Genomic DNA, 24,597 nt, shown 5'->3' on the forward strand with positions numbered 1-24,597 from the left:
AGGGTGGCCGGCAAACCGGGAATCATGCCCCCACTGCAAGACAGCAGAACGCAAGTTGTTCGGAATGAAAAGCTTATCCGGGGGGCAGCACAGAGGAACTGTAGTTCCGTTGAGGGCATGCCTGACCTGATCTTCAATGGAGCAATGAATCACTGCCACAATTCTTTTGGAAGAGATGATCGGTTCAGGTGTGTAGTCCAGGTCTGGGGGGGTCATGGAGCCGAGAGAGTGCATCAGCCCTCCCATTCTTGGAGCCAGGAGTGTAGGTGATAACAAAATTGAAACGAGAGAAGAAAAGTGACCAATGGGCCTGACGCGAGTAGAGGCGCTTGGCAGATTGAATATAGGACAGGTTCTTATGGTCCGTGATAATGACAAAGGGGTGATGAGCCCCCTCCAGCCAGTGTCTCCATTCCTCAAGGGCCAGCTTGATAGCTAGGAGTTCACGATTGCCCACATCGTAGTTAACCTCGGCAGGAGAGAGCTTCTTGGAAAAGAAGGCACATGGATGAGGAAGGCGATCCTCTTCGAGGCGCTGGGAGAGGACTGCACCAACCCCATGGGCAGAGATGTCAACTTCAACAATGAAAGGCCGGTAGGGATCCGGATGCCGTAGGAGAGGAGTGGAGCTGAAGAGTTGTTTCAAGCGCAGGAATGCCTGGTTAGCCTCCGGATTCCATTTACCCCGGCTAGGTCGGTTGCGGGTCAGAGCCATGATGGACGCCACAACGGAGCTAAAGTTCCGGATGAATCGCCTGTAGAAGTTGGCAAATCCTAGAAAGCGTTGGATTTGCTTTAAATTGCGAGGCACAGGCCAATCATTGATAGCCTCGACCTTAGCTAGGTCCATCTCGACTCCAAGGGGAGAAATAATGAAGCCCAGAAACTGAATCTTAGAAGCATGAAAAATGCAAAAATTTCTCAAGCTTGGCGTAGAGCTGGTTGTCGATGAGTCTGGACAAGACCTCCTGGACGTGATGGACATGTTCCTGAGGGTCGGCGGAAAAAATGGGGATGTCGTCCAAGTATACCAAAACAAATTTTCCAATAATGTCCCTAAAGATGTCATTTATGAAGGATTGGAAGACCGCCAGGGCATTAGCGAGTCCAAAAGGCATAACCTGATATTCATAGTGGCCGTGCGTGGTCATAAAGGCCGTCTTCCACTCATCCCCTTCACGGATCCTGATTAAATTAGAAGCCCCCAGTAGATCTAGTTTTGAGAAGATGGACGCTCCACGTAGGGACTCCAGAGCGGCTGGGATTAAAGGCAAGGGGTAGGGATGTTTAATTGTAATGGAGTTCAGCCCTCTGTAGTCAATACAAGGCCTCAAGGAGCCGTCCTTCTTCCCTATGAAGACAAACCCAGCACAGGCTGGGGACGAGGAGGGATGAATAAAACCAGAATTCAGGGCCTCCATATAATCCTGCAGGGCTTCATTCTCTGCCTGAGTGAGAGGGTAGATCCGTCCTTTGGGTGGGAGTGTTCCAGGAAGCAAATCTATTGCACAGTTGCAGGTTCGGTGAGGGGGGAGCGATAGAGCTTTCTGTTTGTCAAAGGCTTGCTTCAAATGTGCATACTGGGGGGGGGGATAATGGAGTGCTCTTCCAAGGGGTTTACTGCAGCAGCAACCTTGAGTGGAGGACGACAACAGTTGTCACGACAAGCATGGCTCCAGGCAATGATCTCATTCTTGGCCCAGGAGATGTGGGGATCATGCTTCTTGAGTCAGGGAAGGCCCAGGATCACAGGGTAAGCAGGGGAATCCAGGAGAAGGAGTGAAATGTCCTCCACGTGAGTGGCACCAATAGTAAGGGATAGGGGAATGGTCTGCCAGGAAATGCGTCCAGGAGCGATCGGTGACCCATCCAAAGTTTGAATGCAGATAGGGGGAGAAAGTGGAGCAAGAGGAAAATCCCACTTCTTAGCAAAAGAGGCATCCACAAAGTTCCCAGCTGCCCCTGAATCCACCAAAACCGAAAGGGGAAGGTGCGTGTCCATCCAAGAAATCTCAGCTGGAAATAAAGGACCTGAAGAGGATTGTGAAAAAACAGCACTACTGACTCTAACAGTAGGCAGTGGGGGAGCTCGAGGTGCATGTGGGGGTCTCGAAGGACAAGTAGCGAGCAGGTGACCTGACGCAGAGCAGTACAGACACAGCCCCTCCTGACGGCGCCTTTCCTTTTCCTCCAAGGACAGGGGTGCATGTGGCAGGGTGCGCGCCAAGAGGGGAGGACCCATGGGGCGCACAGGTCTGCTTCCTGGCTGTCTCTCCGCTCTCTGAAGCCGAATGCGGGTGTCCAATTCAACCACCTGAGCGATAGCCGCCTCTAGAGACCAGGTCGGTAAAGGCATGAGCACCAGGTGGTCCTTTAGATCCTCCGAAAGACCCTTAGAGAAGAGGCAAACCAAAGCTTCAGGGTTCCAGGCAGACTCCGTGGAGAGGGCTTGGAATTCATCCACATAATCTTGCAGTGGTCTGTCGCCCTGGCGAAGAGAGGAAAGCCGAAGGCAAGTCAAATCTGGGTTGCTTTGAGGAAAATGCGCCTGGAGATGGTCAGCAAAAAGCTGAAAGTCAGAGAACAGCTGATCTCCTCTCGCAAGCAATACTGCTGCCCAATCCAATGCTTTGCCTGTGAGCAAGGAAAGGGCAAATCCGATCTGCTCCCGAGAAGTAGGAAAATGCTCAGGCTGCAGCTGAAAAGCCAGGGAGCACTAGCAAAAAATAAAGCCCCTGCAGCCTGCAGGATTGCCATCATACTTCTCCAGGAGGACAAATGGTAAGGTTGAGGGAGTGGTGGACAGGGCCGCGGGGGTTGGAGCAGGTGTTTGCAAAAAAGGCGTTACAGGAATCAGTGCGGGAGCTGGCGAAACAGGGGAAGAAAAAAGCCAGGCGACCTGGTTAGTGAGCAGTTGGAGAGAAGATTGAAGCTGGGCGATGGTTTGGGAATGCTGCGGGAGAAGGGAACGAAGGGTCTGTGCGTCTGCGGGATCCATAATCAGGCTCGGTATTCTGTCACGATGCTCTGTGGAGGTGAAAAGGATCCGATGCAGATGCAGGAGTAGTAAGGAGGTAAGTAAGAGCAAAACCAGGAGCTGAGTCGTACTCCGAAGGCGTAAGGTAGGTCGAGATCCGGTAAAGGCACTGGTGGCGAACAATCCAAATTTGAGACAGAATCGTGGTCGAAAAGAGAGCTGCAGGGTCAAATCCGAAATAGGCACAGATAGCAAACAATCCAAGGGGCGAGACGAGATCCGAAGTCCGAAGGCAAAAGGTGTAGACAGAATTCCAGGAAGGCAAAAGGGTAAGAAACGCTAGGCAGAGCAACAAGAAGTGAACTCAATACCGAGCAACAGGAAGGAGGTTAGAATAGTATAAATAACCCGGCGTGCCGCACGGTAGAGCAATTGCAGGTGTGTTAACTCGTGCAGTGGTGCTTGTTAATAGTAACCCTCTGCTGGTACTGATAAGCTTGCTTATGCGTTGATCTCTGCTGACTGGTGGTCGTGACAGTACCCCCCCCTTCACGGGCGGCTCTTTGTGCCACCATCTCCTCTTTTCAATTTACGCCTGCAAATCCTTGTGCCCCAGATTACCTCCAAGTGGTAGAAAGATCCATGGAAATGAAAGGTAAATGATAAGATAGGAGAGCTTTCAGTGATTCTAGGAGATGACAACATTTACATTACAGCTCAGTGCCAACTTTTGTTTTTACCAGCCAAACCTGTTTCTGCACCTGCAAGAGACCAAAATCTGAATTATTGTTTAGTAGAAATACTCAGGGATATCAGGTAATATCTTTATGATAGGGGCTGTAGACTACCAGGATTTGACACTTTAGAGCTCAAATTAGAGAAAGCTTCAGTTCTTCGATAATGGCCAACTTTACTATGCCAAAAAAACGGGTCCGCTGTCGTGAGTGAATTCTACACTGTCTAGGCCCTGTCACACTTGTTTAGAACAGTGGATAAAAAGGACAATTTCCAAAATATAAATTCTAATATATAGTCCAATCCATTTTAAAAAAAGAGGAGAAAAATAACCAAATATAAAAAATCCCAGCAAGGAATCAAATTCATTTCTATTATGTTGATTGTATGTATTGGAGAATAAATCATAATAGATATTTACAGTAAAGATATATTTCATGAGTGAAATGCAGTGTTGAGTATTCTGAGTTAATTGAAAGCTGGAGCTAGGGGTTGTGAAGACAAGACATAGACAAACAGCTGCTGCCTGCTGAAACTGTTTCTAAAGGTAAGGTGTATAAAGTTTTAAACATGATCATCCCAAAGCCATGTGATCCAGAATAGACCATACAGTAGATATTACCATCCAGGCCCATGTAAAGACTAAAGTTTTCTCGATTTCTAGAAAAAAGAACAGCACAAAAAGAATGAAGTGGAGGCAGTGTCTACCAACATGTTTCAAAAATGATCCTGATTGTCAGTATACACGTAAAAACAGATTCAATTCAGCACAGGTGTCATCAGTTGAAAGTACTTACCCTGTGCCTTTTAATTCCGATAGGGATAGAGGTGTCGTCAAATCTTCAGGAAAAAGACTAGATACTAGTAACACTAATACTAGATAAAGGCCCTTTTTGATTAAATGTCATACAGCATCCCAAATCTGATCAATGAAATATTGAAACTATTATTTAGAGGAAAGTTAAAATGCTGAATTTATCTGTGTAAGATCTGACATGAGTGTATCTAAGCGCAGGAAAATGATTAACTCCACACATGACTTCATAAGTTTGAAGTGAGGAAATGTCTTCACCAAAATATGTACCATAAACATAATTTGATCACTCCTAATGTTTATTTATGTATGGATTTGTAAATGTAATGTATTAAAAAGTCAGGACTCCACATGCTAGGTCATACTTTTTAAAGCTATGTATCAGAAGTAAAATGTTAGCACAGATCTATTGCCTGTGTGGTTCTTTTTGTCCTAATTCTCCACTTCTTGTTTATCTTCAAGTGCACTATCATTATTTTTACAGAGCTGTTTTCAAAGTGTGATTCGAAGCACAAGTACCTTTGGAAAACCACTGGCCTCATGTGTTTGAAATGTGTGTTTAAAATTTCTGAGAGTAGAAAACAGTCATGTTTATTCACATAATGCCCAAAATCTCTTAGTTAACAAAGCAATAGGTGGAGGTCATGACTAATGGTGAAACCATGTTAAATAGAGAGACATGTCTCTGTAGTGTGAAATCCGTTAATGTTGCTATGGCTCAGTAGGTGGTTGCTGTAAATTGCAGAGTACCAAGAGTGAAATTGTTACATTGTGCTTTCTACTAGCATCTGGTTTCAAAGACAGATGAAATGGAAAGAAATTAGAGGCAAGCTTTGTAAATGCATTTTCGGACGCATATCATGCATGAAACACTTACCTTAAATTGATTGACATTTGCATGTATTCAGTGTCTAATGTGTTTTATTAATGGCCTTATTTTGTTTTTAAGGAGTTAATTACCAGTGAAATTTAAGTCTTTTAAATGTGCTTGTCTCCGTTTGTAAAATCGGGGAAGTAAAATAATGTCTCACAAGCTTTAAAATACGCATGAACTGATCAAATTGACCTTTTTGTGGGTTCTTTGGAATTTGAAATACTGCAGGAGGTACATGTTGTGAACACCTTTAAGCATGGAATGGTTTTTTCTGCTCTTTCTTCAGAAAAGTCATCAGGATTTTCTTCAGGCTGAAAAATTTATTTTTTATGTCGATATACAGTATCTTGGAAATGTATTCAGGGCATTGAACGATTGTCATATTTTGCTACATTTGAACATTTTGATCTACATGTAAATTGTTACATTTTATGCAAACAGCACACCACCCAGGTATTACCATCTCTACTGTCAGGGATTTCAGTGCCTGAGTGATGCATAGAAAACAAAATCCAATAATTCTTTTTCAGAGAGGTAAAATTTTGCTGTGATGTCACTGGAATCACTGAACCAAAACTGCCAGATAATAAAAGTGTAAAATCTAGCATTTGTGGTTACATAGTGTTCCAGGAGAGCCTTGCAAACATATCATATCAAAAACACAATAACCTAAATCAATCAAGGGTTTTAAACTACAGTAGACGGGCCAGACCTTTCAAAGAATAAAGATAGAATGAGGAAAACAGGAGTGATAGAACCATTAGGAAACTACCATCATAACAGAAAATACTTTGAGGTATATTTAAAAAGTATAGAGGCAGAGTCATATCTCTGGAAAGAAGATATCAAAGAATGAGTCAAAGGATAAAAGAAATAGAATGTTAATGCACATTTTTCACTAAGATGTGTCTAAATCAAACCGATCTAGATCAATAATGATAATCTAAATTATCATAGATCAATATATCTTACATCTATTGCATACGATGTTATGAAGGTTAAAAATAAAACTAAACGAGGAGACAATTAGAGTTCTACTAAGTACTCAAAGCTTATGATGTAGTATTATATACATATAAATTATATTTATATGTGAACTTTCAAAAATGGCTTTGATGACATTTGGCTTAAAAGGATCATTTTTAAACTGAAGGTCATAGACATTGGCAGTAAGAAAACAGAAAAATAAGGAGTGAATACTCATATTAGGGTGATGTAATGAGTGAACCACCATGGGATCTGTGTCAGATCCACTGCTCTTCAATTTGATTTCAATTATCTAGGTTATGGTATAGTTATAGTAGTGGTAAACTAGTTTGGAGTTTGAAGTTTGGAAAATACAGTATCATAGAGTTAAAAGCATTAGAAAATAATGAAAATGAAAATTCAAGAAAATAGCTAGCAATTAAATTCAGAAAACCTTAGACAAAACTCATAAAACACCTGGCTGTTGTCATTTAATGAACGCATGGCATGTTACAGTACTTGTAGTTAACAAAAATATAAGTAATATACAAGATGGAAAACACTGGATTGAAGAAGCCAACTATTAAGACGATAAAGAAGATGTTGATTCCTTTCAAGATCGTGAAGGAAAACAATATCAATGTTAGAGTTGTTTAGAAGCCACTGACCAAAAAAAATCAGACCAACACATCTTTTACTTTACAAGTGTACTGTTTAAAGGTTGGAGAGGTGAACTACACAGAATTATATTCAAGTTGTTATGCAATCTGAAATTTGGCTTTTGGAGTAGCAGATAACACCTCTGGCAACCACAGGAATGTGTCCATGAGTTATAAAAGAGTTATAAAGGACAGCACTGTTTGCTGTCAGTATTTTAAACTTTTTAATATGTGTCAGTGTGTGGCAGATGGTCGAAAGTGCTGTATATTAATTAATCAGATACACTTAATAAGCACAAGCATTGTTATCCAGATTTTTCAGGGCTCATACAGGCAGTCGATGACCCGAAACTAATCTAAAATCTTTTAATTAAATGATTAAGAAACACTAAGGAAAGCCTTTCGATTCTTAATTTACGGAGGTTTTGTGGTCTCCTTCAGAAGCTTGGGGCCTTCCTCAAAAGGACACAAATGTGTGGGTGAAGTGCCAGGAAAAAAAATTCAGATAACTGACCAGACCCACTGGCACTCTTTGTTCTTTTATTTCACTGAATGTCCATTAGGAAATTGCATTTGTAAAACTTGGTTTCATTCTAAATGCAGCTAACTCTCTACTAAATTACTAGGAATGACAGAAGCACCCAGGACCATTAAAACTGCTTGAGACGAGCCCTCATGCTACCTCAACAGGAGTTTCTGTCAGGAACAGTTCTTTCTGGCCCCTATGCGGACGACACAATCTGGAAAGTGAAGAAACAATAGGGAAAAATATCATGCAGGAGTGGGGCAGGAGACAGGGGGGCGTGTCCAAGGTGAACAGGTGTCCAGGGGAAGTGAGTCCGGGGCGAATAATCCAAGCATAAATCCAAAAGGGAAGTCCAATACGGGAGGCAGAGTCCAAGACCAGGGGATCCAAAATAATTAAAAACCAGAACCGGGTCAGGACCGGCGGGGCAGGGGATCAGGAACAGATATTCCTGGACCCCGGGCTCTCACGAAATGGGATTCAATGAGAAGCCTCGGGCAAATGGCTGCGTCTGGCTTTAAAGGTGGAACTAAAGAGGGGCTGGAATAAGGAAGAGGTGTAAACAATGGGGGAAACGAGGAAGGGCTGGAGCACCCTTAAGAGGAGGAGTAACGATCGTGACAGTTTCTGGATAATAATAATAATAATAATAATAATAATAATAATAATAATAATAATTCCTTACACTCATTTATTGCTGGACACTCCACTGTGCTTTACAGGTAATGGGAACTCCACTCCATCACCAATGAGCAACCCCATCTGGATGATGCGACAGCAGCCATAGTGCGCCAGAATGGTCAACACACACCAGCTATCAGTGGGGAGAAGAACAGAGTGATGAAGCCAATTCATAGATTATTAGGAGGCCATTAAAGGCCAAGGATAATTTGGCTGGGATGCCGGGGTTACACCCCTACTTTTGGGATTTTTAATAACCACAGAGAGTCTGTGACTCCGGGAATATGCCAACATCACTTTACCCTCGTACTACACTTTTTTAAAAGCACAAAGTTCTCTGTCATATTAAAATACTTCATAATAAAACAGGAAAAAGGCAAAACAGACTTAAAGCTATTTTAATTTTTGTAGAAAATTATGGGGAACATGCAGCATTTTCTAAATGAACTAGCCTCTGATTGACTGTGAAAAGAAAATTACCCATTGTTGCTTTTTGTGATTATCCCATAATGAACTGTCCCAATGGGATCCTCTTTCCAATTCAGACTGAATTTATGTATCTCTTATCTCAAAGGATACATTTAGAAAAAATGTACAGTAATACTTTCCTAATCTAGCCTACCCAAAGTAATTGAATAACCCTACACACAAACGGTCTTGCCCCAATCAAGCACTAGCTGCAGGCAATCCCTGCAAACGCTCAGATCCATTAACCAATCAGGACAGCTCACGGTTACTGCACCCTCCACATCCCGACAGATTTAAACCCTCTCCTACCCTCATTTCATTGCTCAGTATTGGAAGTTCCTCAGGAACGCCTTGCCTCGCCTTTCTCTCTCGCGCATCCTCGACTTCATTTATCGTCTAGCGATTTGGCGTTGGTAGTACCGATTACTTTCCTCGTTAACATCTTTTCTGACCTATTTGCAGAACTCCGCATAGGGTCCATTAACTACAACAGTGCTGCATGCCTTACACTTCCAGCAGTGGCCTTAGCTTTCCCAGGAGGTCTACCATCACACCTGCTTACACCTGCTTAGCTTCAGTGGGTCGCCAGTTGCGAATTGCAGAGAGATATCACTGCTGACATTTTGGAACTTCATTTGTGCTTCTACGGTGTTTGCTGTTCTCTGTTTTGGTTTCATCTGCAAACCTGACTAGAGGTCTCAGTACAAATCCCTGTGGTAGTCCCCTAATTACAGGTGCATCCCCCATATTTGAGCATTCACCCCTTATCAGGCCTACTGTCTGTAATTTGAGAATTCATCTTTTATTAGGCACTTTATCAAAAGCATTCTGAAAATCCACATACATTGTATCAGACACTGTTTGCTCTGCATTTATCTGTTATTGTTGTTCTTAGTTCAAAAACCTCTAACTAGGAAAGACCTACCTTTACTAAATCCACATTGACTGTTACCTAGGAATTCTTTCTATTTACTATAGGTGAACATCTAGATTCTAGTTTTAATAATTGCTTTCATTACCTTTCATGTGACAGATGTCAGTCTTATTGGCCTACAATTACTTGGGTCAGTTTTGCCTCCCGTCTTGTAGATGGGCACTACTTGGACAATTTTTCAGTTCAGGGTCTTGAGAGACTGTTAAAGGCCTTGTGTCAATGGTTTCTGATGTCAGTATAGGGCCTGGCAATTTATTAATAAATAAGTGTTTTCTTCTTCTGCCTGAGTCATGTAGCCATGTTGTTGGTTTCTTCCCTAGTGAACACCTGAATGAAATACTCAATTAGCACATCAGCCATTTACTGTATCTTTTAATATCTATATTTACTAACAGTTTACTGGGATACATTTTACTCTCCCATCATGATTCTTTTGCTGTTGTAGTACTGAAATATTTTTTTTATTATTTATTTTAGCCTCCATTGCAAAATACCTTTCAATATCTCTCTTGGCTTTTTTAATATCCCTTTTCATCTGTACTTGCAGTTCCTTGTGCTCCATGTCTTTAACTGGATCCTGATGTTTAATTATTTTATAAAGTCCATTCCTTTCCCTTAGAGTTTTTCTGATTGATTTTTCTAACCATTCAGAATACTATTTATTAGCTTTTGTCTTACACACTCTTGGGATCTGTTTTGTGCTTCAAGGAGACTCTGTTTACATTTTTTCCATCCATTCTTCACTGATTCCATACCTGTCCTTCCCCACTTCACTTCTTATGTGATCTGCCTCATCCCTTCAAAGTCTGCTTTCCTGAAATTGTAAATATCTGATGTGGTTGTGGACTTCGTAAGTACAGTTTCAAGGTATACTCCAAAGCACACTATACTGTATCACAGTTTCCTAATGGTTCTATCACTTCAGTTTACCCCAGTCTGTCTTGATTGTCTGAAAAGAGGAGATCAGTACAAGCTTTTCCTCTTATAGGTGGTCCGACAAATTGGGTAACAATGCAGTCATTAACCATGTCTACCACTTCTGTTACAGCTGCTGTTTTTCCTCTTCATTTACAGTGTATGACAATACCACAATATGCAATCCAATATTGAAAATGATTATAAGGGAGAAAAGTAGATGTATACAGTATATTTCAGTATTTGGGGGTTGAATACCCCTTTAGTTCTCTCATGTATTTGCTTCCGGGGGGTTTGATTCGCTGCAGATGACATCAGTTCTGAAAAAAAAAAAGCACCGTGGTTGCCAATGCATTCTCTCCTCCCTGGGTCCTAAGCATGACACAACGTCTGGGGTATAAAAAGAGCGAACCACTCCTTCCAAGCTTACTCCCCGTCTGGTGGTAGCTGTTCTGTTCTCGTATTCAGGAGGACAGGGGGCTGAGGATGGCGTCGTTAGTAGAAACGGCAGACACCGAGCCTACTTGTAGTGGCAATTTGATATCTTCTCCTTCATCTTCAAGCCTTTCTCACCGGTTTCTCGACAATAAATTCTATCTCCTTGTGGTTATCGGAGAAATTGTTAGCGAGGATCACCTGAGATGTGCCATTGCAGATATAGAAAGAGGTAAGAAGGGAGTGTGTGCAATTCAATATTTCATATACTAAAAAAAAGTTAAAAAAGTAAATTATTTTATTGCGCGTTGCTAAAGACACAACAACCTAAATGGCAGATTCGCCTCAAAAAATGGTTTTTAAATTATATTTAGAGGTTATTTCTGCTTTTTAGATAATTTCAGTGTAACCTTGAACAAACCTCTGCTGTGCATCTAATAAAATTTTCAGTATATAGTTCTGTTTGGATCCGTTTGCAGTTTATGCGATTGACTTTTCTCTTAAATATCGTTATTATTTCATTGTTTATCTTTGTATTGTTAAAACTGCTGCACAGCCCCTCCCTTTCGGTAACTGTAAATCTGCGGGTGCCGCAAATCAAACAGATGGCATCAGCCTATAGTGCATTCTTTCCAGTTAGGTGATGTGCAACTACCAGCTATTATATCAAAAATGAAATTGAATAGACTTTCAAATAAATTAAAACTGCGTGAATCATCCTAGTACATGTTGCGAATGACGACTCTAACTTGATGCTGCGCATTCATGATTCAGCATTTTGTTTCTAGTATTCTGTCGCTAAGTATTTTCCGAAATTCGTGTTGAATAAGCTCTTTGTCGCATTACCTATTGGAACTACCTTTCAAGATTGCGTTATTGTTCATTTCACATTACGTTTGTTTTCTATGTGTTTTATACTCTGAGGGATTTAATTCTAAGAACTATTTTTATCATAACAGACAAACATGATTAATTTGGTCACGTTTTTCATTATTTTTCTTCTAAAATGAAATTCTGAAAATCTATTCTAATTAGAATGTAAAATATGTCCCAGGGGTATTTCAAATGCATGGGTACTGGGCATTTTAATACATTTCATAATGTAAAGCTGTACTGTAAATAATCATTCACCTTTGTTGCAGATAAACTGAGTCTGAACAGTGTTTCAGTGGTTATTGTGTTACGCATTTGTGTTTTTGAGATGCACTTAAGGTACTTGAATAATGGAACACTGTTCAATATGATGCAAAAAAATAAAAGATGAACTCTTAAGATTAGAAGGTGATTGAAACATACAGCTGCGCCTGCCTCACACGGTGAAATACTTCATCATTCATTCATCCCCTGCATTTCGGCTTGTCTCCGATACCGGCATGTGGGCGTGGTTCAGTCCGCAGTGCGGTCCCTACGGAAACTCACTGAGGACTTTCTTCCGCCACAGGGCGTTCCACAGACAGGCAGGGCATGTCTCCTTGACACCTTGACAGCGCTAGAAGCTTTAGTTTGACAGTATTCCTGAATAACAAAATGCAATTTGCGCCGTCATAAATAAAAAGAAGACAAAGAAAACACGACTGCTTTGAAAAAAAAGCAATAGAAATATAACCAGACGTACTGTGCTGGGAGTCTGGGACAGTATGCAGCTAGGTTAGATACCACTTAATGACTCACCTACTGTATAGCAAAGGGTTTACTTCTTTATTGCTCTGTGTAGGCTATGCAGTCATAGACTGCTCAAACACAGAGCATAAATTCCAGAAAGGACATTATTACTTATTTATCTGGATGACTCTTTTATTCACAGCGACCTACATTTGCATCCATAGGAGAAGTACAGTACCTCGCTCAAGAATACAACAGTAGTATCTCACTTGAGATTTGAGCCCACTACCCTTCAGTTATAATTCCACAACCCTAACCTGCAGTCTGTCTACTGCTGTTTGGCTGTAGATTCAGATGGGCTGTTGTTTAACAAAATATAAATGATTGGTAAGATGCAAGAACACTGCAGAATTGTTTTAAGAATAATTTTAATTAGATGCATACTGTAGTTTATGGTTCTTAAATTTTCTCAGATTTTTAAAATGAGAGTTTTAATAATAGAGACCCAACAAAGAAATTACTGTACATAATTAGAGACCAGTATGGTTTCCAAAAGTTAATGCTGTAAAAATGTATCCAACAACTGCAGTATATCTACAACAGTAAATTAAAGTGAAACTATTTTTCACAGCAGATTACTAAATGTCTGATTCACCTCTGATAAAAACTAAAGACTACAATTTTTTTAATTCAACTGATTACAATATATTCATTTTCCAGGATATATAAATCTATCAATATATAAATGTACCAGGAATTAATTTTTTATATGCTGGTCATAATTTAGGAAAATGAGTCATTGCAGTATACTTTTAGAAACAGATGTTTATCAGCATTTCTTTTTCAAAAATCCAGTTCAGTGAAATCTGTGATATATCAGAAAACATGGCATGTTTTAGATGAAGAAGTCTGATATTTTACTATTGCATTCCTCAACACTGTATTTAATAACAAAAGATGACTCATCCTTTCTTTGTATGCCATTGAACCTGATTAAGAAACAAACCTACATTTTAAGTGGCAGATCTAATGCAGCCTTTTGAATGAGTTGAATTAGGGCTTGAGTTAAGTTGATGGCATTCTTGACACAGTGCTGGTAACTGAATCAACAACATCTGTGGTGGCTTTCTAGTGTTTTTTTCTGAAATATTAACATTTAGGACTAATGAAAATGTCACCAAAGTACATAAAATATATTTTACATTTATATAAAAATAAGGTTGTTAATATTATATGTTCTAAAGACCTTTTCATGTACTGTATGCCCTATTGTTGATTCGGGATAACCCCCCCTAATGGCCAGAATTTGGAATTTTGAGGACATTGTCAAAACATTGTTTTGCTACTGCACAAAGAGACACTTGTTGTTATAGTCATTCTTTTCATAGTTGTTTTATGAATCAAATGACCTTTCCTATTGTACACACACTCCCAAAAACATTTCATTTGATTAATATATTATTTTCCTACAAGTCTCCTGTCATTAACCAAACACAACTTCTTTTGCAAAACTTTGATGTTACTGCATTTGTAGCATAGTGGCATAGTCTTGTTTTCAAAAATGAAAAACTAGTTCTATTACTGGTATTGTCACACCTTCATATGATTTGGACTTACTAGTTTTTTTAGTTTTTATTTTAATCAACACTTATGACAATATATTTACATCCTAATCAAAATGGTGGTTTCTTTTACCTGGTGAAAGAAAATAGAGCTTTTGTAGAAAACATAAACCATGTCCATTTTACTGCAAAGTAATCTTGTCACATCTTAAAAGCCAAGCAAGGCTGAGTTTGGTCAGTATCTTGTCACTGGCAGTACCTGTATGAAAGACCTCCAAGGAAATCCAGGTTGCTTTTGCATATGGTGTCTGTGGGCCAGTAGGTGGCGTTCTTGTCTCTGGCCAATAATTTCAAAACCAACACTTCCGTATGTTGACCAGGGACACTAGACCATTGGAGGTGGGTGACAGAGATGTTAAACCAAGGACCTGTCTTTTCGGACATTAATAATCTTATGACAACTTGCCCAAGTATCTGTCCTACTTATATTTTTGCATGAATTTTTAAAAACTCCAGTTCAGGCTCTAGTTCGCAGCTGCTACTATGTTTCTTTGGGAAGCCCATATTGTATTCCTCGCTCTCCAGGTTTCTTATGTCACCTTCCAGGACACAACAATAAGGGAGCGAGGAAGAAGGTGTAACAGTACAAAACGAAGTAGAGGTACACCAACACCCAAGTGGTGTGAAGTGAATGAGTTAAGGGCAGATTCAAATTGTTTCATTATCCATAGCGATAACAGCTGGTGGGGAATATGTGAACGCTCATAGAACAAGTGAAAAGGCTGAATCTGGGTCGGACATTAAGCTTCTCAGGTGATCAGTATGGGAAATCCTTATGTTACTGTCTGGTAAGATATGGCCAGCGTGACAGAGGGAAACCTCTCTACATGCCAACATGCTCTTTTTTTCTATACATCAAATAAATGGAAAACCCAAGTTCAGCAAAAATATTTTTAGTCTTCTGCTGTATTTCTTGAGCTGCTTCCTGCCTCAACTTTAAACTTCGGCTCTTTAGTTTATCTCTTTGCCTTCCTCCCTTGGCACAGAGAGCTGTTCTCTCTGCATTTAGGGCTCTGGATGATTCGTCAGATCTCTCTCTCTCTCTCTCTCTCTCTCTGGGCTTCCTCGCTGGGCTCCAGTGTGGGGTCTCACTTGTACTCCACTCTCCTAACGCACACTTCTGCTATAAAGGGAACTCATGTTCAAATAGAGAGGAGTGCAGCTGTCCAGTATAAGGATCATAAGTAGCGACAGCTGCCTCCTGTCAGATGGTAAATTGGCTGACTGCCTGTCAAACCTTGGTATTTAATTCTGCACTGAACTTGATGCCTTTGTTAAGGTTTGAGGTAGAGGGGGACATTTTATATAAATACATTTTAAATTAATATTTGCAGCATAAAAGTCTTGGCTTTGGGTTGATCTGGATTAAATCAAAACCCCTGCCAGTAACAAATAAACTACGTAATGGAAATCAACAACACACATTTAGTTAGCAATATGCGATTGGCAGGTGGCTAAGTTATTTCATATGGATTTGTGTCAGAATACTGATAGCGAGCAGAACAGCCTGGTTTGTTACAAAAAGTGCATTTTAAATACATTACAATATGCAGTAATTGAATTTGCATTTTATTTGTGCAATTATGCTTCGAAGGGGAAGAGGAAGATCATTCTTGTGTTTCAGGCTAAAATTGTGCTTTAACCTTTAATGCATTTAACAGAAGGTCAAAATGGTGGATAATAAAGTTAAAGTGTTGGCATCATCAGTATAAATAGCCATGCATGCAGATACATGCAATATAGTTAAGAACCATTTTAACGTGGTAAAAGTGAATCATTGAACACAGTTAAAGACAAAACTAATCGTTCCTCCTGCACAACATATGTGAAACAAGGAGTCTGCAGCATATCAAATATCACAATGACAGTATTTTGTTAATCGTTTTTACAATCCAAAACAATTTTAGAGACAGAAACTTGAATGATGAATCTGATATCACATATGAGCAAAAGTCTTTCTCAATCTGAGTTAATCTCTGGCCTCCTTGGTCACAGTTATAGAATGCAATAAATTTCTGTAATTCTGTAATAATTTATTTTTGATATCTGTTCAGTAATTTCATGATGGAGCTACTGTGATTTATAGCTCAGTCTTGTGGGAAAAAACTCGGTTTTGTTACTCATCAGAGCAAAGCTTATTGTTTAATAATAATTTGTGCATATTTATTATATAGTTCTTTTCATTCCAATGGATCTTGGAATACTTTAAGTATATGAGGAGACCCACTTGATCCATCAGTTGAAGTGCAGCATCCATCTGGGTGACATGCAGCAGCCATTATGTGCCCAGCAGTCCCACTACATATCAAATCAGGTGGAAGATTGAGACACTGTATCTCCAATTAAATTAAGGGCCCATTTTCATGAGAGCAAGATAACACAAGCCAAAAGTGTAATTTGAGCGGAACACTAGAGTTTACTCTTTCAAAAAGTGCTGTGGGATCTTTAATGACCTGTAGTCAGGGCCTTGGTTTAACAGCATATTCTGTAGCTCTGAAGCATTGCTTCTTTTTGGTAAATTCTGGTCCAGAAGGAAGATTGCCACAGCTACTGCCCCTAACTCCACTTGTAGTAGAAAACTCATTTTCCTTGGAGCTCTCCCAAACCAATACTGGCCATAAGCCTAGAATTTTAACTGGCCACTCCAAAAATTAGTCTTTCTGGATTTGTCTATGCTTTCCCTGGTCTCCCAGATCTGTCTAGGTTCCTGGTAATCTTTTGTAGTTCCCAGTAATTAAGCATATTCTGCTTCTGTATCAAACATTTCTGTCACATTTGTATTCCTTTAGTTTTGTCTTTCTGAATATATTCAGTGTAACTACTCAGGGTTAGTAAACAATTTAGACAAATGTTGATATGTTAATGATTACCAATGGCCAATATTTGTAGATCTGTATATTTGTAATAATGGACAATATCTGCTTTTTGCAATGTCGTTTTTAATGAAATTTCTAAAACCGCGCTGCATTGTTTTTTGGTGTATTTTCTTCACTTCCGTTTAAGATTTTAACCTTGGCCTGTTTGTACTGCTTATTAGGTATTTTTAAAGCTTAAGCGGGGAGGGAACCTTCTTCCTTATGTGCTGATTTTTATTGCACATTCTTAATACAAGTATGATATGAAAAGGTGTATCTCTGAAAAGGTGAAAAGGTCTTGGCACTGTGGCACTGAATCATCTAAAATAAATGTTATTTAAATCCTGCCTCATCCACAACATCTACAGCAAGGCACAACTCTTGTCAGCAGGCTATGGCATAATGGATACTTCATCCTGGCTCTTGACTAGTGTTTTCCACTGATTGATTCTCTGTTAGATTGAGCAGCTGCTGAAGCATATAAATACTCAGAAAATACGTCTTTAGGCTATTTCAAAGGTAAAGGAAGAAAGACAAAAAAGACAGGACTGTTAATAAACTACCAAAGGAAGCTCAGAAGCCATTTTCAGTATATTATATATTTTTCACAATGTATTTGAGGGTGCTATTTATACAGTATTTGTCAATATTATATTCTTAATGCCCAATGTAGTAACACTGCTACAGTAGTAATATGAGTACCAACCTACAGTAACTAAGTTGTTCAGGTACACCACCCAGAGTTAATAATGATTTTTGCCAGATGGCATACTTTGCAAATATTGTATAAAGTAGAATCATAATTAGGACCTTTGCCATTTTGAAGTTCATTTACACAGAATAACTTTTACACACTTGATATTAATGCACGCCTTAAAGAAATTAGTTCAGTATCTAGCTTAAGAATACATCCAGGTTGCTTTTTGACATTATTAAAATAAGTTTTTGGCTGATAACCTTATCTTTGATCAGCTTTATGTGGAACACCTGCTTTTACAATGACAAATTGTAGCATATGTTTCCTGCCATCTGTTTCTGTACATTAAGGAATGACCAAAACCATGAAGAGTCTAGGCTTTTGATTGACAAGTCTAGATTTCCTCCCCTATTTTAGAAAATACAGAGCCGTCAGTCTTTCATTTTGCTCGAGCTTTGTATGTACAACATCACATTCTGTACTAACGCTGTACTGTACATCATTTACACAAACCTCTTAGTATAAGAGCTGGGCAGCCATAACTGCTTTCCTTTGTTAGGATAATCAAAGGAGAGGCATGTCCCTAACAAAGTATACAGAACTTGCATTGCTGCTGGAGACCTTCAGAATCAAGTTTTTTGGTCATAATTTAAAATTACCAGGTGCATTCCATCTCTCAGCAGCTACTGCTTCAGATAATGCAATTGCATTATCTAAATTTCTAGTCCTCAAAGAGCTGCAGTGCTGGAAGATTTAATTAGTATTTTTATATTCAGTGCTTAACCTCTGGAAGAAAAGTAGTACAGTATGTTTGCCCAATTAAGCAAAAAAATATGTTGAAGCAAGACCTTGAAACAACTGCAGTAGCACAAAGCACTGTGCACATAAAAACAAAAATCCCACCACCCTACTAAAGATTTAGGATAAGGTTACTGTAATTTCTTGCTGTGATTCCTTTTATCAAAAGTATTTTACAGTGTGTTAGAATCGATGATGGGCTATAAGTTTATATTCTAAAAAAATCTTAATTTATAACCCACTGAAGGACTAGCATTTCAAAGAACTCGAGATTAGGTTTTGGGTAGACCCTTATTTTACTGAATTTCTCATCAATTATGGATAAAGCAGTTTCTCAGCTAGAAGCAGCTGAAAGACAACAGATTAAAGTCTGTTTATAAAGAGGAAGTATTTAATTTTGTTATGTTCTATATATTTATTTAATACAAAATTAAATTAAGATACTCTATTCAAAAACTAAAATACTACAGAATCAGGAATCGACATATTTTTGTAAAAATGGTCAAAATGGGAAAGATTTACAGAGACTCTTGGTAACCAAGATGCAGCAGACAATTAGAACTTGTTTAAAAAACAATTCAACTGTTATCTGGATTTTCTGTATTCCATATACCCCCCTTCTCTTTGGATTTTGGATTTCTGTTTCATTTTTATGTATGTGAAAGGGGAATATTGTAAGGCTCAACATAACTACAACAAAGTAATGAAGACATTCACACTTTTGTGGATTTTTATTGAACACCTACAGTATTATTCTACTTGTAATTAAGTAGAATTATAGCTGTGTTATAATTATATTTGTAATTGCAGTTCCTAATGAAAGTTCAGGAGAGCAGACAGACCTTACCTGATTACATATTAATACAAGCTCCCCTCCTCCATCCTATCTCAGTGTTCTTCACCTTTCTGCCCCTTCTGCAGCAGCTCCTACTGTACAGTGCTAAGGGCATCTCATCCTATAATGAGGTTTTATTCCCTCAGCCAAATTTGTACCTCTAGTAGTTACCCCTCATTAAGTCAAGTACCTTAGGGTTTGACTAAAGCTGTTGAACAGTGCAGTATGTACAGTATTGCAAAAGTACTAAATACGCATAAAGGTTTGTGCCTGTCTTTGTCACACGCAGGAGGTAGATGGTATCTGTTATTTCTTGACTGTCTGCTTGTGAAAGCTGAGCCACTCTTCTCAGTGTGTACTTTATTATACCAGAAATACCAATACCATGTCTCCAAAATCATAAGCAATAATTTGATATGTATATCTTTAATTGATATTGCTGGATTATGTTTAACTGATGAAGGACTGCAGAATGAAGAGTAAAACCGTATTTTGGTTCCATAAGAACCATAAAAGCCATCATTCCTTTTGTATTTTAAAGGATAGTTTATTAAAAAAATAATCAAAACAACTCCCTGAGTGAAAGAACCAAAGTGCTGTCTATTTGATATGTCTTGTTTAACATACAGTCTGTGGTACCAGTATAGGGCAGGGATTATCCAGTGACTCATGTAGTTGTTTTCTGAAAACTGAAACAATTGCCAACATACAAAGACATTTTCCTGAAGCTCACAGATTGTAGGTTGCATGATGGCCAGAATTGTAAAATATTTATATAGACATGGGTTTGGGTGAATATTAAATTGAAGGCTATATTTTTGTGGTTTTAAAGAAAATGATGACTGAAACAAGTTGTGGCTCAATGAATGGTCTACAAAGAGAAGACAAGATGAAAGTCAGCATGGAAAGATGAAAGACATACTGTAAATCAATCTGAAAAAGTAAATTGTAAATCATAGATCTGTTTTTTGTAGTGCAGGAGGTAATGTATATCAGCTTAATAATAAAGCCAAAAATGTGTTTACCATCTGAGTAACCAATGCATCCAAAAACATCCATTAGAGAATGCAAAATACTGTACCATTTTCAGTCCTGATGTGTTAGATTTTATCAAAAAATGTTTATTTATTCAAAAATCTGAATACGTAATACAATGTTGTACATTAGTAGAACAGTTTTTGAGGATGTATAATCATTATTTCGGTTGCTGAATGAGATTAGCAGTTGATCTTTTTCTTTATGTATTCATAATTTATGTGGTAGGACAGTTTTCCATTAGAACTACCTTTCTTGCAATTGGCAGATTACCACTAAGACTGGAAATTAAAGATGAATGAAATCTTCAATGAAGCTATGGTATGTTGGAAGTTAGTGGGGATTTTAGGCATAATTGTTGTTTGTTCATTTTGATTTTAAAAATGTAATGAATACCAAACAATTCTGCTTCCTTGTTAATCCCCAGCCATCAATATATTTTAAAATATTTTCATTAAGGGGACAGGCTGTTTAACTTGGGAAGGGAAATAGTAAAATAGATGTTTTAAATTAGCTTATGTAGAAAATGTGTTTATTTATTTGAGAGAGATGAATACTTGAAATGATTCCTTTTTACCAGAGGATTTTGGGTACCCCATAAATCTGAATTTGTTCTTCCCTTATTTGTAAAAATATGGATAACTTAATTACAGTAACACATATTGTACCATTTGCTTTGAAATAATTAGAAAAGGACGTTATTGGCTATTGACATCTCAAAATTGTCTTGCAGTCTCTGCTACAGAATCACATACAGTACAGGTCTTTCTGGCTTTCTGTTATCATAGATGATAAAATACTATTTTTTTACAAAACACATTTGGAAAATATATTTTTTTTCTTCAACTACCATGCATAGGAAAGGTTGAGATAGGAAAGGTGACATTGTGCCTATCAGAATAAAATATGTGTGTCTGAAATGAATTCATCATTGATTCCCAAATATTGAATCTGTTTCCGTTGGCATTTAATCACCACATGGTGGATAAATTGCATGACACGTAATTTCTTCTGTATCTCACTGAGTTGGTGTGGTGTGTGTTTGTTTTACAGGAATCCGCTCATGGGACACCAATCTCATTGAGTGCAATTTAGATCAAGAACTCAAGCTCTTCGTTTCACGTCACTCTGCAAGGTTTTCACCTGATGTCAGAGGTAAGTGTAAGAAAAATATTTAATACTTTAAAATTCAATAATCAACAATTCATTTGTCTCTTTATATAATTGCTTTGAAGAATGGTAATAATGCTGTCTTATTCGTCCCTTTATCTCTGCCAGATGGCACATTTCAGATATGTAATGCATTTACTAGACAGCAGTGCAATGTTTTTCTTTGCAGATTTCTGTCCTTGTATAATGTAATTAGATGTCTGGTGCATATCTCCTTCCAGGATAGTCAATATGTCTATATGTATGCACAGATGTACTTTTAATTAATTATGTTAAGAATTATAGACTCATATTAAGCTGAATTCAGTTACTTTCTGGTTTTAGATGTTAAGTGATTGGATAAACTGTTTTGGATTTTATGTTTTTTTTTATTGAAATGGCAGTAAATATATTTATGCTCGAAAGGCAGGCGATAACAAAAAGTAATACAGTATTTCTTAAAACATTTTTTAACCATTTACTTTATTTTTTGTTTTTTGCAAGATCAAAAGTCCCAACCCATCTGAGATCACAAGTTTCAGATACATTTGCTCTTTCTTACTACTGTACATTCATAACCTAAACAATTTACATTTTTTACATCTGCCAGCCAGGAGCAGAAATTGTTGACAATTTAGTTGATAAATGTTCAGTAGTCAGAAAGTGGTCAGATCAGGTTGTTAGGTAAATTGTAAGGAATCTGCTAAGACATGCTCATCAGTCCGATGAGAACTGGTAATCAGGGTCTAGTACTGGATGTCCCTGACATCTAAGATGTAGAGGTGTTACGTCTTTGGCAGTTCTGCATCCTAGTTACAGTGGGTGGGTTTTGTGCACTGTACCAATGTATTTATTGTTCCGTCATTTGTTTTTTTCATTATAACCACATATGACTTTGCCCTACCATTAGTTTTTGTGGAAAAGTTCAATTTAAAGTAAAAACTAGAAAAATAAATAATGGGGAGAAAATAAATGGATTTGAAATTGTAGAACACATTTAAGGGAAAGATTTTCTTTTCAATTTGGCTTGTAAATTGTTGTCACGCCCTCTGCAGCCAGAGGGCGCTCCTTCTCTGTCCTGTCCCTAGTTTCCGGTCTGCTGTCCTTACTGTCCTTCTCTTTCCCTTGGGCTATATATTTCCGGGTCTTACACTCTGTCCTCGCTCAGCATTGACGTTCGGATGTCCTGAGACCCGCCTAGCACCAGGGCGCCCCACGTCCGCTCCCTGAGGGCATAGGTTTCTATACGGCATTCCTGAACTCTTTGCACTATGAGCCCGGGCCTTTTTCCCGTCTCGCCGCTACGTATATGGGTCTTTTTCCGCTCTCCTGCTCCCCACGGTTTGTCCCTTTGGACGTCCGTGACAGAATGCTGAGCCACCTACTGACCCCGCGAGCGGCGCTTTTTTTTGTCTTGCCGCAGTTTTTTTTTTCTCTGGGCTGTTTTTTTTTTCAGTTCCTCTATTCTAATCACTGGATATCACTCCGATCTTCCGTGCCTGTGAGCGGGTCCTGCACCTGGCTTTCCTCGGGTAGATCACTCCGATATCAGTGATTGAATGTTGAGCTGGCTTGCCTATTCTTATTACTGGATATCACTCCGAGCTTCTGTGTCTGGAGCGGGTTCTCGTACCTTGCTCTTCCTGGTCTGGCTCTCTCCGATATAAGTGATAGAATGGTAGGCTTTCTGCCGTTCCTCCATGCCTTTAGCTGGATATCACTCCGGGCATCTGTGTCTGTGAGCGGGCTTCGGTCTGGCTTTCCTCAGGTTGTCCACTCCGATATCAGCGTTAGTATGCGAACGTGCCCATTTGCCGTTCCTCCATTCTTTTCGCTGGATATCACTCCGGGCATCTGTGTCTGTGAGCGGACTTCGGACTGGCTTTCCTCAGGTTGTCCACTCCGATATCAGCGTTAGAATGTGAACGTGCCATTTGCCCAGTCTGCGGTATTTTTCCCCGGGGTTTTTGTGTGTTTTTTTTCTTGTTTTTTGCCTTTTGTTTTGATTTTTTTTCTTCCTGCTTTCCCCTCCTTTTTGGTCCCCCCTGCTCTCTGTGTCTCGGAACTTTGGTTCCTACCTGTTTTTGGTTCCTATTTTTTTTTTTGTGGTTTGTCTCCCTGGTCTTTCCCAGGTTTTTGTCTGTTGTGTTTGTGGTTGTGTACTTTTTTGTTTTAAGTCTCCGGAGCTCTTCTCTACCCCCCGTTCCTCCACCCAATAAAGGTTTATACCCCGGAGGAAGGGGTAGCTCTCAGCCGTGGATTCCCGGAGGTTTCCTTTCAGTTAAATGAGGTTTTTCCTCCCCCCTGTGCTGTGCAGCTTATTTATTTGTATGGGCGTCGGGAGCCGCCCATGAAGGGGGGGGTACTGTCACGCCCTCTGCAGCCAGAGGGCGCTCCTTCTCTGTCCTGTCCCTAGTTTTTGGTCTGCTGTCCTTCCTGTCCCTCTCTTTCCCTTGGGCTATATATTTCCGGGTCTTACACTCTGTCCTCGCTCAGCATTGACGTTCGGATGTCCTGAGACCCGCCTAGCACCAGGGCGCCCCACGTCCGCTCCCTGAGGGCATAGGTTTCTATACGGCATTCCTGATCTCTTTGCACTATGAGCCCGGGCCTTTTTCCTGTCTCGCCGCTACGTATATGGGTCTTTTTCCGCTTTCCTGCTCCCCACGGTTTGTCCCTTTGGACGTCCGTGACAATTGTGTCTACATTTAAAAAAAATCAGGTCTCAATTTTTGAATTTAGTCACTTCACTCACATATTTTTTCTGTGTTGAATACAGGTTGAATACTTGTAAAAAAAAGCTATTGCTCTGGATGATTAGAAGCAGGTGCTACAGTACATCATTCTTGTAGAGATACCGTGTGGGCAGTTCTATGATTTTGCTTTTTCTTACATTTTCCTATCATTTGGAAAAAAGTTTGAGGATTTTCTGAACAGTATAAGCCATCTTGAAATCTCTTTGACACCCATCGTCACAGGGGATAGGTGACTTTTAGAACCACCAATCAAATTAATATGAC

General features: G+C 39.3%; 1 protein-coding gene across 1 annotated transcript in view; it reads left to right on the plus strand.

Moving 5' to 3' along the window:
• Positions 1-10,931: 10,931 nt before the first annotated feature.
• map1b (microtubule-associated protein 1B) overlaps positions 10,932-24,597 on the plus strand; it is a 54,096-nt gene continuing 40,430 nt past the window's right edge. The window contains exons 1-2 of the mRNA XM_006627167.3: positions 10,932-11,216; positions 21,482-21,583. Coding sequence (XP_006627230.2) covers positions 11,036-11,216; positions 21,482-21,583 — 283 coding nt within the window. The 5' untranslated portion in view covers positions 10,932-11,035. The remainder of the gene's footprint in view (positions 11,217-21,481; positions 21,584-24,597) is intronic.

Source organism: Lepisosteus oculatus, chromosome 3 (assembly GCF_040954835.1).
Source record: "Lepisosteus oculatus isolate fLepOcu1 chromosome 3, fLepOcu1.hap2, whole genome shotgun sequence".
In the NCBI taxonomy this organism is placed as follows: domain Eukaryota; kingdom Metazoa; phylum Chordata; class Actinopteri; order Semionotiformes; family Lepisosteidae; genus Lepisosteus; species Lepisosteus oculatus.